A 12,081-nucleotide genomic window follows, 5' to 3' on the forward strand; every position below is an offset into this window, starting at 1 on the left:
TGAGTGAGTGAGTGAGTGTGTGAGTGAGTGAGTGAGTGAGTGAGTGCGTGCGTGCGTCTGTGTGTGAGTGAGTGAGTACCACTCTGGAGGTGGCCTTTCCACGGGCACCCTGCTCCCGACTGAAGGGATGCTGTGGGCCTGAGGGCGGCTGGAGGAGACCGTTTTTGTGGCAGACTAATGAATGTGATTAAATCACCTCTTCCTCCTTCTGCCTTCCGTCCCCTTCCCTTCCTCCTCTGCGTCCAGGGCTCCTGGCAGCAGCCCAGGAAGTCATGGGACAGTTCCGGTCCCTGCTGCCATCCATCCATCCATCCATCCCCCCGTCCGTCCGTCCGTCCGTCCGTCCGTCCCACGCTCGGTCCCGCGGCCGCAGCCCGGCGGTCCCGCGGCAGTGCGGAGTGCTCCGGGAGTTTCCTGCTGCCTCCTCTCAGCTCCGGGTGGCCAGGACACCCCTCCCGCCTGCGGGACACCTCGCGCAAGTGCCAGCGCCCCAAAGGCACCCGCGGCGCTCCCCCCGCCCCGCCGGGCGCGGCTCCCGGGGCTCCCCTCCGGGAGTGCGCGCTCCCCAGCCGCAGCAAAGGGGGAAAAGGGAAGATCAGGGACTTGCCCGCACGAGCTTTCATTCCCTCCTTCCCACTTTTTAATCTTTATAACAGCTGTTATAAACTAGCCCTGCCTCGGGGCTCTGCCACGCTCTGAACCCCAGGGAGGTGAAAGTGGGAGAAGAGGGCTGGAGGGATGGGAGGGATGAAATGCAAAGTTGGTTTCCCCTCGATCCCCCCCCACCCCATTCAAAATCAGGAATTACTGCCCGAGGAGCAGATACTCCTTTTTATTGGCTCGTAAAAAAAAAAGTAAAAAAAAAAAAAAAGTTTTCAAAGCCTAATTTCCACCAGATACATTGATTTTCCGTTGAAAACAGAATTAAAACAATAAGCTCGAGTAGGTGCCATTAAAGCTAAACCATCTCTGGCTGTTAATCACGGGAGAGAAGGATCAGAAAAGTCAGTGAAGAAGCACTGGGTTTGAAACGCAAAAAGCCGGAGTTTAGGAAAAGTAAGGTCAGAGTGGGCTGAAGCAGCTTAAGAAACAAGGAGAAACCCTTAATAAGAGTTAAAATTCAGTGTCAGGTTACTTGTCGATATTGCGAGGAATACTCCGTTCCTGCAAGGGATTTGTGCTTGTGAAATGCATCCCTTGCTAAAATACCGTTTGATGTTCGCGTCGAAGAGAAAACCAAAACAATCTTTTTTCCTTTAAAGTCCCGATTTAAACAAAACCCCCAAAAAACCCCAAAACCAAACAAAAGGAAAAAACCCCGAAAAACCAATACCCCAGAAAAATCCCACTAAATTTCCAAGCGCAGCTTTGAACAGTTTTCCTGGAGATATTTGCTTCAAATCTCACAGGAGCAGTACCCCTGTGTTCCCGAGTACTCCCTGCCCTCCCTTCCCCCTTTTCTGCTGCTTGGATGGTCGGCAATGCCCGGCTAAATAATTGCTAGAATTCGGAAAAAAAAAAAAAAAAAAAAAAAAAAAAAAAAAAAAAAAGAAGGGGAAAAAAAAGCCGGGAAAATGCGCACCAGCATTCAGGTGCTAACCTACTTATTTGAAAGCAATTTATTTTCCATTTTGCCCGTTTTCCCCCTTTAAAACAGAACGCTGAAAGAAAGAATAAGTGCTTTAACATTTCAGTGTTGTGCTCTGGTAATTACTTTTTCACTTTTCCCCTAAGTTCCAATGTGAAAACCTCACAGGGGGGTCTTTGCTGTAGCAGGGCTACAGTTCCCAATCCCAAGCGCAAGATCTGCAATTACAAACCCATTCGGTGCCCTTCCCTATCATTAATATGCACAAAATCCTGCTGCTAATCTTATAATCTGTTTTGTTTCATCAATTGCTTGCCTAGCACCAGGCGGGAAAGAAAAAGAGAGAAAGAGAAAGAAAGAAAGAGGAGAAGAATAAAGCCGGAAAAATCACGGAAAGCTTCGGAAAGTAAAGGGAAAAGGCAAATAAATCGGATTTTATTTTTGATAAAGCAAAAATCGTTAAGGCTGTTAAAAAGAAGCGGGATTTTCCGCTGGAGGGCTGGGTGTCAGGGAAATTTAAGGAAAACTCGGAATACATCCAGCAGTTTATTTGCATATTCGATTTCTCCGCGTACGGGTCACCAAGTTCCTGCAGCAGTCAGCTGCGGAGGAGGGAGGGGGCGCGTAAGCACCTCAGGAGAGCGCAGGGTGTATCCCCGTCCCTTCTGCCTGCCGGGGAGAGGAGGCGCCGAGCGGGCGAGCTGCGGCTGCGGCTGCGGGCGCGGCCCCGCGCAGCTCCCGCCTGGCCACCAAGACTTCAGTAAAACAATGAAGACATTAGTTTTTGAAATCGTCCTCCCTGCCCCCGCTCCCTCTTCCTGCGCGGTATTAAGGGAATAAAACCATCTACACCACACGCGTCCTATTGAGATTAATGTAAAAATTATGCCAAAAAAAAAAAAAAAAAAAGGAAAAAAGCCCAACTCACAACCAACCCCAAAGAGCCCTTATCTCATATATCTTATTCTCCGTGCCCCGCGCCAGGCCTCGCCGCCGCCTCGCCGTGCACCTGATGATTTATTAACGCAATCTGCGGGGACAGCGACACGCGTGCCCGGCTACGGCTCGTCCCAGCTCATCTCCTAAGTAATTGTTTCTCATTAGTTCTGATAATGTTTTAATAGTGCTGCCCATAATTTAGTCAGCCTGGAATTAATAACGGAGGGTGTCCTGAAAGGCGCGGGGGTGAGGGGGAGCTGCAATATAAGCAGGTAGTCTTTAATTAATCAGATTAGCCCGGAGGTCCCCGCGCTGTCAGGGATGCCCCGGCGCAGCGCTCGGACGGGACCCGGCTGGCGGAGGGGGAGCGAGGGGGGTCGGCCCTGGCTGCTCATCCCCGAACTCCGCGGAGGGGCTGCGGGGGCTCTGCCGGCAGGGACGGAGCTGAGCGGCTCTCCCGATCCCGGCCCCGCCGTCCCGGGAGCCGCGGAGAGGCGCTCCCGCCGCCCCCGCTCCCGGGCCCCGCTGCTTCCCCGCGGGCCGGGTGGTGCGGTGCTGCCTCCCCCCCTTTCCTCTCCTCTTAATTAAACCAAAAATAACCCCAAATAAGTGAAATCGCTGCTCGGAGACGGAGGGGAAACACGCTAAGCTAGGAAACGGGAGGAATAAGGCACTGTGGCTCCATACGTGAAATGGCCATGGAGGCGGTGAGAAATGAAACTAGAAAACAACTGTTTTCTATTTACAATTTTAAATAAACAGAACAGCCTTCCCCGCGGTGTTTGTCTAAGTGCAGCAGCATTGCTGCTGTGTAGGTCATGAAAAGGTTGGTGCATAGTTTAAAACTTCCCATTCTGTTAATTTCTTAAAGAACAGTCGTTCATAGTCTGAGCACAAAAGCTCATGATTTAATGAGGAACAGAAACAAAATCTCTGATTGTTGGTGTTTCAAACTTCATTGGAGTCCTCTGGCAACCACAAGTTGATCCTCTGCAGCTTCAATACCCTTTAGCCCTCCATATAAGAGTACATGCTGAATAGAGGACAATGCCTGGTTGTTATGTTTATTTACCCTTACTACAAGCTGGGTTAACCTCTTCAAAACAGCTTTACTAAGCCCGTTAACCACACAGCCCACATGATCTGTAGCCGTATCCCTAATGTGATGTAAATCTGACTTGAGACCATATGCACAAGTTCTGCTGCATTGTGTCTCCAAAAACTACAAGTTTATTGCCGTCCAACCCTTCCCGGGCTGGACGCTTCCAGGAGGAAACTCTCTGAATAGAGACTGCTTTAAAAAAAAAGAGAAGAAAGTCAAGAGTCCTGCATTGTTGGAGCATTATTTTTAATGGCTGTTGCACATTTACAGAAGGGCGGTGTGGGGGGAAAGCAAAGCTCACACAGGGTAAAGATTTTCATTGCAGTTATTTCAACTGGTGCGTAATTATTCAAGGCTTTCTCCTTTCTGCCAGGAGTTCAGCATCAGAGCAGGAAGAAGCACAGAAAGAAATAGAAACAATCGAATTAATTTCCATCTGCTCTTTTAACAGAGCTCAGGGCTCATGTTTTGCCCTTCTCCTTCAGAGAAGTCGTACTCCCACATTTGCAGTAATTACTGTGATGTCACAGATTTGATGATGTAACTTCATTGCAGGCTATGAGCAGAGCATGGGCCATGCAGGAGTGAGCAGTGGTTTGAGTTGGGAATAGTTTTAGTAATTAGCAATTCCAGCAAGCAAACTATGACAGATCTGCAAAATGGAAATGAATTTCTGTTTAAGCCTGACGTCTTTAATTTTACACCCCCCTTCCCCCCCCAAAGTATTATAGTCATCTTTTAAAAAAACAGCTACTGGGGCCCCATGGCGAGAGCTTCATTTACCAGCTCATTTTTTCTTGATGGCTGTGGCAAGTGTAACAATGTTCTGTGCCTGCTTCAGTAATGGCATGTCGATCATGCTCCCGCGGAAAGTAAACGCTCCCTGGAAAAGAGAGAATATGAACTTCCTGAGACACCTTTGGAAATTGTAGCTGGCCTGTCTCGTTCTTTACAAACACATCTGTTTGCCAGGAAACATCATCTCCCTCAGGAATCCTGAACAAGCTTTAGGAGGCAAATTCATCGAGACAGGGCAAGCACATTTACAGAAATGTGAAGGGCTACAAGCTTTTCCAAAGAGGAGGCAAAAAGAGAGAGAAAAGAGAAGCCCAGGGTGCAGCTGGCCTGTTTGAGCCTCTCTAGCTGGCAAACACTGAGCCCAAGAGCAGGGAGGCCGTGTGTGCCAGACAGGGGCTGGCAGACCCCACACCTGGGGCAGCTCCGTTCCCCACCTCCAGCATCACCATCCAGCATCCATCCAGACCTGTGCCACAGGGCCAGCAGGAAACTGCCTGCAGACAGAGGGCAAAGGCAGAAGTTTCCTTTGTCAGCAAACAGCAATGGGTGTTTGTGGGGGTGGAGGGAATTTTTCTTGACTTGGGGGTTTGCTGAGGTTGTGCTGCTGCTGCACTTCTCCACTAGGTCTCCAGTGCTAAAGATAGGCTGGGCCTGTGCTGAGAGCCAGGGACTGGGGTGAAAGCTGGAATAACCAAGTGGGTGGCACAATAATATTGCCCAAATCTCCTCTGGAGCCAAGGTGAAGTCCACCTGAGCACCACATTTGGGGAATTTCCCCAAATGGATGCAGAACTACTCTGTGTGCCTCAGTGGTGGCAATCTGAGAGTCAGGATAGGTTTCAAAAGTCACTTTGTATTCCTAAGGAGTTTTTGCTGGTACCATAGTGACAAGTTTAAAACAATTAACTATGAATCATAGTTAAATCTTAAACAGAAGACTTTAATATACTTTAAATACTGTTAAACCTGACTTGTTCCCTTAGATACTTTAATCCCCACGTGTCTCTGAAGTAGGATTTGGAAGATAAAACACTGCATTAAGACATGCTGAAGTTTAACAGACATATGCTTTAAATACTGTCAAACCTGACTTGTTCCCTTAGATACTTTAATCCCCACGTGTCTCTGAAGTAGGATTTGGAAGATAAAACACTGCATTAAGTTCAACAGACCAAAAAAAACCAACCAAACCAAAACAAAAACAAACAAACAAAAATCTTTGCAATTGTAACAGTAGTTTGAAACATTAAAAAAACCCCAAACAACAACCCCAAAAATCCAAGTACAAAGGTGCAATCCCTTCCCTGAAGAACTCAGCACTGAGCCCCAGCAGTGCATAGGGAGGCTCTGAGAAGCACTGCACATGCTGAAGTTTAACAGACCAAAAAACGAACCAAACCAAAACAAAATATATATATATATCTTCGCAATTGTAACTGGAGTTTGAAACATTAAAAAAACCCCAAACAACAACCCCAAAAATCCAAGTACAAAGGTGCAATCCCTTCCCTGAAGAACTCAGCACTGAGCCCCAGCAGTGCATAGGGAGGCTCTGAGAAGCACTGCACACCCTTTTAATGTCCTGCTGCAGTCATTATGGAATCACAGGCTGGCCTTGGGTTTGACAGTGAGCAAGGCTAACCAAGAGCAAGGTACAGTCCACAGCAGCACGTGTGTCTGTGCATGAGAGAAACGTACAGGAGAACAAACCTTTTTCTGGTTTCATTTGAGGCTTGATAATTATTAAGTAGATAACTCCAGCAAGTAAAGTGAAAATATAACCCATTTACAAAAATATTTAGGAAATGTGTAGCTCCAGTGGATATCTAACTAAACTGAAGCAGTATTAATTAAATACTAAATCATGTTCTGGAACGATTAAGACAAAAATCCACCCTAAACAGCAATCTAACACAGATTCTTGCACGTAAAAACAGGCTGCATTAAAGCCATTGAAAACATAATACTAAAACCAATTCTTTTATTCAAAGTAGATTTTCCTACTACAATTGCAATATTTCAGGTAGGTTTGGAGAATGGTACCTACAAATACTCAGGCATTGGTGCTTCAAGTTGGATTTTTTTGTGTGTACTGAGCAATCAATCAATCCTACCGTACCCAACATCAATATTATTATTATTACTACTATTAATAATATGCCACTTCTAATTATAGCTACATCTCTGTAATTCTCAGTTATACTTTTAAAACTTTAAAGAAAATGCAGTCTCAAGCTATTCAATTTATTAACTGTTGTGAAAAAAAATAGGAACTAAGTAAACATTTTATGACATAGGACTTATTTGGAATAATTCAGGTCTATGCAGTGATCACAACTGCAAGGTACATTTTTTTTAACTGTAAGAAAAACATTGTTTACTTGTTTTTTTTTTTCTGTAGGCATTCAGTAATGCCCATTCAGTAACAGCTATTTCAGCAGCAAAATAAAAAGTAAAGCTAATTCAGTAACAGCTATCACTTACAGAAGAAATTTGCATGTGGGATGACAGTCATAAGTAGAAATATGTTGAAGCCTCCAATCATCCTTCCTAGTTCTGTGAAAGGCTGACTTAGGAGTACAGCTATTCTAAGTACCTGCAATGGTTTGCAGAAAGAGATGGTGCCTAGCAATGTCAGTTCTGATCTCTGGTGGTCCAAACCATGGCTGGGAGGGTCTCAACCCTTCCACTGACTGGATACAGAATGATCTAAAGTCAGATACCCCTGCAGATACCCCGAGCCAGATACCCCTAAGCTGTACCATGATGAATCTGGGCCAGAATGTCTTTATAAAGCAAGAGTTAATTAAACAGCATGCTTCTCCTCTCTTCATTAAAGTCATATGTTTAAAGGGAAAACAGGATAATGGTGTGGACACGGACACACAAACACTGAACCACGTGAGAAACACAGTACATTTCCTGCTTGTCAGTGTGCAGCTGTACTTCGGGTTGCTAGGAATTTGAATTCTTGAAGGAAAAAAATGCCTTTTTTTCCCCTAATAGCAAAGGGTAACATGAAGTTGGCTTCCCTGCCTGTTCACTCTGAGGCTTATTTTCCCCCTGCTAATTTGCAGTGTTGAGCTAAAGTCCAGAAAAAGAAACTAATTTTAATGCCATTGAATATACCCTATTCACTGACTCTCTTTGCACCCACAGGTTTCAACAGATAGGAAATACCGGTAATTACAGCTTTGTCCCCATGCTCTCTTTTCCAATTCTGCTAGACGAAATTTGCCTCTAGCATTCTTTTGATTTTCTCTCACATGAATATAAAGAAAACAAGACTTTCTATAAACACCATTTGCTTTGATAGCATTAATCTGGGGATTAATTTAGCCATAGATCTAAATTTTGTTTTTGGCTAATTTTCTCAACAATCTCACACTTCCAGTCTGCACTTAGATTTCCAGTAGTTCTACTGTGGGACCAAGGGCCTGCTCTTAAGGAAGCTTGCAGCATGAACAGGAACAATGGCAGGTGGGTAAAGCAAGGCTGGGATTTGCATCCATCGCATTTCATGGTTCTTGCTCACCATGGAACCATATAAATCATTCAGAAGGAGCCTTTTCAGAAACCTGTAAAGGGACTCTGCCATCAGGCTAATCAAATGTGTCAGACCTGCCTTGGGAAGAGACAGGCCCTCCAGGTAAAGGCTGATGGAGAAGTGGAGAGGAGGAGCACGCAGGAGGCAGAGCCACGGATGATGGGCACAGCTTCTGGGTGACAATACCTGGGTGCAAATAACTCAGCTGGGATGAGAAGTGGGGGAATGGAGGACAACTGTGGCACTCACCAGCCAGCAGTCTGGAAGTGCAGCCCTACTGAGGAATGGGCAGATTTGTGGGCCAAAGACAGATTTGTGTGCCCCTGTTTGAAGTGACACGGCATAGATTCTGCTGTGCCTATTCAGTGCCATCCTCCTTGCAGCCACACAGAGAATGTGCTGAAGGCAAACCCTCTGAGAAACAGGGTGACTTTGGTCTGCAGTGTATGGAGCTGTAAGGGCACTTTGGCTGGTCCACACTGCACAAGCAGAAGAGTTTGTAAATACAAAACGTCTGTGCTCCCTCAGCCTGATGGCTCTACAGCTCTGGCAGGGCAGACTACCAAGGAGGAATCAAGGAAGAAAGTGAATGGGCAGCGTTCCCTGTTTGGGTCATCATTCAGACTATCTAAAAGTCCTTCCCAACTGAGTGACAAGCAAGGAAAGACTCAAGGTTTTTCCTTCTGGCATGAAGTATTATTCACAGTGACATTTAATGCTCTAATTAGGACAGTAGTAACATTTTTGAAAAATAACAGAAATTTATGCAAGATGCAGGCCAGGCTGAGTAAGGTCTTAACAGCTCTACTTCAAATGTCAGTACATCCTAAAGTGCTGTGAGGATGGGGACAAAGAAGATTTGGCAAATATAGAAAACAGCTGCAAGTGAATTATAATTATAGACAGCTGTTAGTGGTTTTATTTTTTCCCCCCCCTCAGAGGTAATGGCAAATGATAATCTTGGAAAAATGGAAATTGACAATGGTCAGCTCCAAGTGATGCAAGGATCCAGCCCACAGGCAAGAGAAGCCATAAGGCACAGCTGACAGAGAACAGTCATTTTCACAGGTCAAGACATGGAGATACAGGCTTGTGACAAAGGAGGGCAAATCAAATAAGAATAACAAATGCAACAAATTTCCAGGTGGTTGTGGAGACACTGAAGAGAGGCACAACCATACTTTGTAACACCATGATGAAGGAGGGCAAATCAATTGTGCAATAAGAATAACAAACGCAACAAATTTCCAGGTGGTTGTGGAGACACTGAAGAAAGGCACAACCATACTTTGTAACACACAAGTCTGGCAGATTTTATGCTTGGATCATATGAACTTCCTCTTAGATAAATGCAGCCACTCTAGCACAGCTCAGACCTAGCAAAGTTCAGCATGTAACTGAGGGCACTTTTTTGACAACTTAGAATACAGCCCTGGCTGCATGCTGCCATGAATCTTGAAGATGGCTCTTGGTATCTATATGTCATCTTGTTATCTATATGTCATCCTTAAAGATTTCCTTTGTCTACAAGAAATGACATGTAGCAAGTCACAGAAAGAGTCTCAGCATTGGTCTGTCATTTGCCATGGCAAAAGATGAACACATTGCTGCAGTGTTTCCTAGAACATGAAGACCTCTTCTTTCTGTGTGTGTCTCTCCTGTATTTGGGAATATTTACGTTGTGAAACTTTTGAGAATAGTTAAGAGCTTGATAAATCTGTAAGAGCATTTCATAACCAGAATAATACTGTTTTTTAATGACAAGAAGATTTTTACCTTTCCAGAAGTCAAATGGACAGGAGTCAGGGTCTACTCTTTCAGTGTTGTCTGTGTATCAGCATTCTCTGGTGGAACCAGGAGAGGGGAAGCAATGATATAGGTGCTGGTGTTTATCATGGTATAATGGAAATGTGTTAAATATGGAGCTGTGTTGACTTTGACTACACAGGGGATGGACAGGATGGCAAGTGAGGTACCCCTATGTTTTTCCATAAGATCAGGGAATGTAAACATTTATACTGCTTCATCTGTACTGAAACCTTTTTATATGATACACAATGTTACACAGGGTTTTACTCTCACAATATTTTATTTCTTTATGTACTGCTGGATTAAGGAGAGAAATAAGCAGGGTAAAACGACCACAATACAGAACATTTAAGGCATCTCTTAGTAATGTGACACAATTATCTCTGAGTTGTGTATTGGAGTACTTGAGTTAATTAAAGTCAAACAATAATTGTTCTGGGACATGTGGGACAGTGATCAGACAAGCTAGTCCCCTTTGGTTGGCAATACAGAAGAATTAGATGTACTCCTGCACCTGCCAATGCTTGCAGCTTTTTCCTCAGCATTTTCTCTGTCTGTGGTTACCTGTGCCTCTGACCACATCCATCCCAACGACTGCAATGAGCTCACTAAGAGGGTTGCTGCAGACCCTCAGTTCCTAGACCACTGTAATCTATTAATCACCTGCATTGGTACTGAATATGAAGACTGTATGCAAAAGTACGTATGAAAATAAGAAAGGATGTAAATTTTGAAGTACCAAATAACTCCTGTAAATTCCAAAGAGTCTGCTGGCTCCCTGTCTGTTGGCAGGTGGGACTCCAAGCACAAGCATCGGTTTGGACATCTCTGTGCTCTCTTTTTGGAACCACTGCTGTGGTTCCACTCAATCATTGTCCAGCCTTTGCTGATAAACCTTGATGCCTTGATTTCATCATACATGTAGCCAACAACTTTAACTCCCATGCTGCCAGGATTTTCTCAAAGACATTTATATAGGTTACATTAAGACTGTGGCTTGTCCACAGCAGAAAGAGAATCCCAATTGTCCTCCATCAGACAAAAGAATATCACTAATAGTGCTGGGTTAATTTGTTGTGTGTGTCCATAGAGGGGCTGTCCTAGGTCACTGTGTAGAGACAGCTGACTCTTTCAAAGGCAGCTTACTCTGGAAATCTAGTCAGGGTACTTAGATGGCAGGGGGTGATCATCATCACCAGATGAAGGTGCTAAGGGGTCCTGGGAGTAGGTAAGGCTTTGGCATGGGGGACATGCTGGGTAGTTAGGCCAGTGGAAAAAAAAGGAAAAGCAAGACAAAATAATATGCCAGGGAAGAGCAATATGGACAAGAAACCACCTGCTGCTGAATTTTGAATTAAGTATGGGTCTAAAATAGGTCTAAATAATTAAAGTTATGTAATGCTTATGAAATTGCCCAAAACCCCTCTTCCCCTACTCAGGGACTACTGGTTGTATGACAGTCTCACAAGTGAGGGGGGGTCCTCGGACAGTACTCTGCTGTCACACAGTCAGAAACAGTGCCCCACTGGGGGCTGGGGCACTGGGTTTTTTCCAACTGCTTTTTTTAACAGTTTTGCAATACTTTCCTTTGCAGACCAAATCCCTGCAGAGTGTGTGGCAGTCTGGTTATCCCCTTGGCCTACTGGGCTGTCTTTGGAGGGGATGTGCACCTAGGACATGGGGGAAATGGGCATAAGGGAACCAACAAGCCAGCCACTCTTCTCTCCTCCACCCCCTTCATCATTAGGAGATGTCGTGAGTCAAACAGAGCTCCCACACTGCTCTGGTATCACGGGCCAGAGGCTGGTGTGAATACAGCCTTTGTGTAAATCAGTAATTATGTAAGTCCCCTTCCAACCCCCCTGACCTGTGTCGGCACTCGCGGGCAGATGCCAGGCTAAATGGAAACGAGCAGGAGGGGTGATGCCAGCTGGCCAGGGCAAACCTTGTGTACCTCCTAACCCATACAGACAAGCAGCCTCAAGTCCACAGACACAAGAAATCTTTGATCCACAGTTATCTGAGAAGCACGAGTTCTTTCCATACTAATCCAGTGTCTCACCCACTTCTGAAACCCAACGGTGTAGTTATGACTTTCTGGAGACATCAAAAATACTAGGAATAAATGCACTAAAATCTGCTTGGGTCTGAGAACATTGCCTCTAATCCTGTACATTATTAGCTATTATAAGGCAATAAGAGTTCTGCAAGCAGGGCAGATTTGGTCTGAGGAGGGTAGGGAGCAGGTGTATGGCAAAGGCTCTCCCTAAAAAGCATGGCATTCATGAAGATAATTCC

At 45.2% G+C, this 12,081-nt stretch overlaps 1 protein-coding gene across 1 annotated transcript in view; it reads right to left on the minus strand.

Moving 5' to 3' along the window:
* Positions 1-3,851: 3,851 nt before the first annotated feature.
* The window catches only part of CLYBL (citramalyl-CoA lyase), an 87,251-nt gene continuing 79,021 nt past the window's right edge, over positions 3,852-12,081 (minus strand). The window contains 2 exon segments of the mRNA XM_039730436.1: positions 3,852-4,427; positions 4,429-4,512. Of these exon segments, the coding sequence (XP_039586370.1) occupies positions 4,380-4,427; positions 4,429-4,512 (132 nt within the window). The 3' untranslated portion in view covers positions 3,852-4,379.

The sequence above is a fragment of the Passer montanus genome, unplaced genomic scaffold (genome assembly GCF_014805655.1).
Source record: "Passer montanus isolate IOZ18808 unplaced genomic scaffold, ASM1480565v1 scaffold72, whole genome shotgun sequence".
Lineage (NCBI taxonomy): Eukaryota > Metazoa > Chordata > Aves > Passeriformes > Passeridae > Passer > Passer montanus.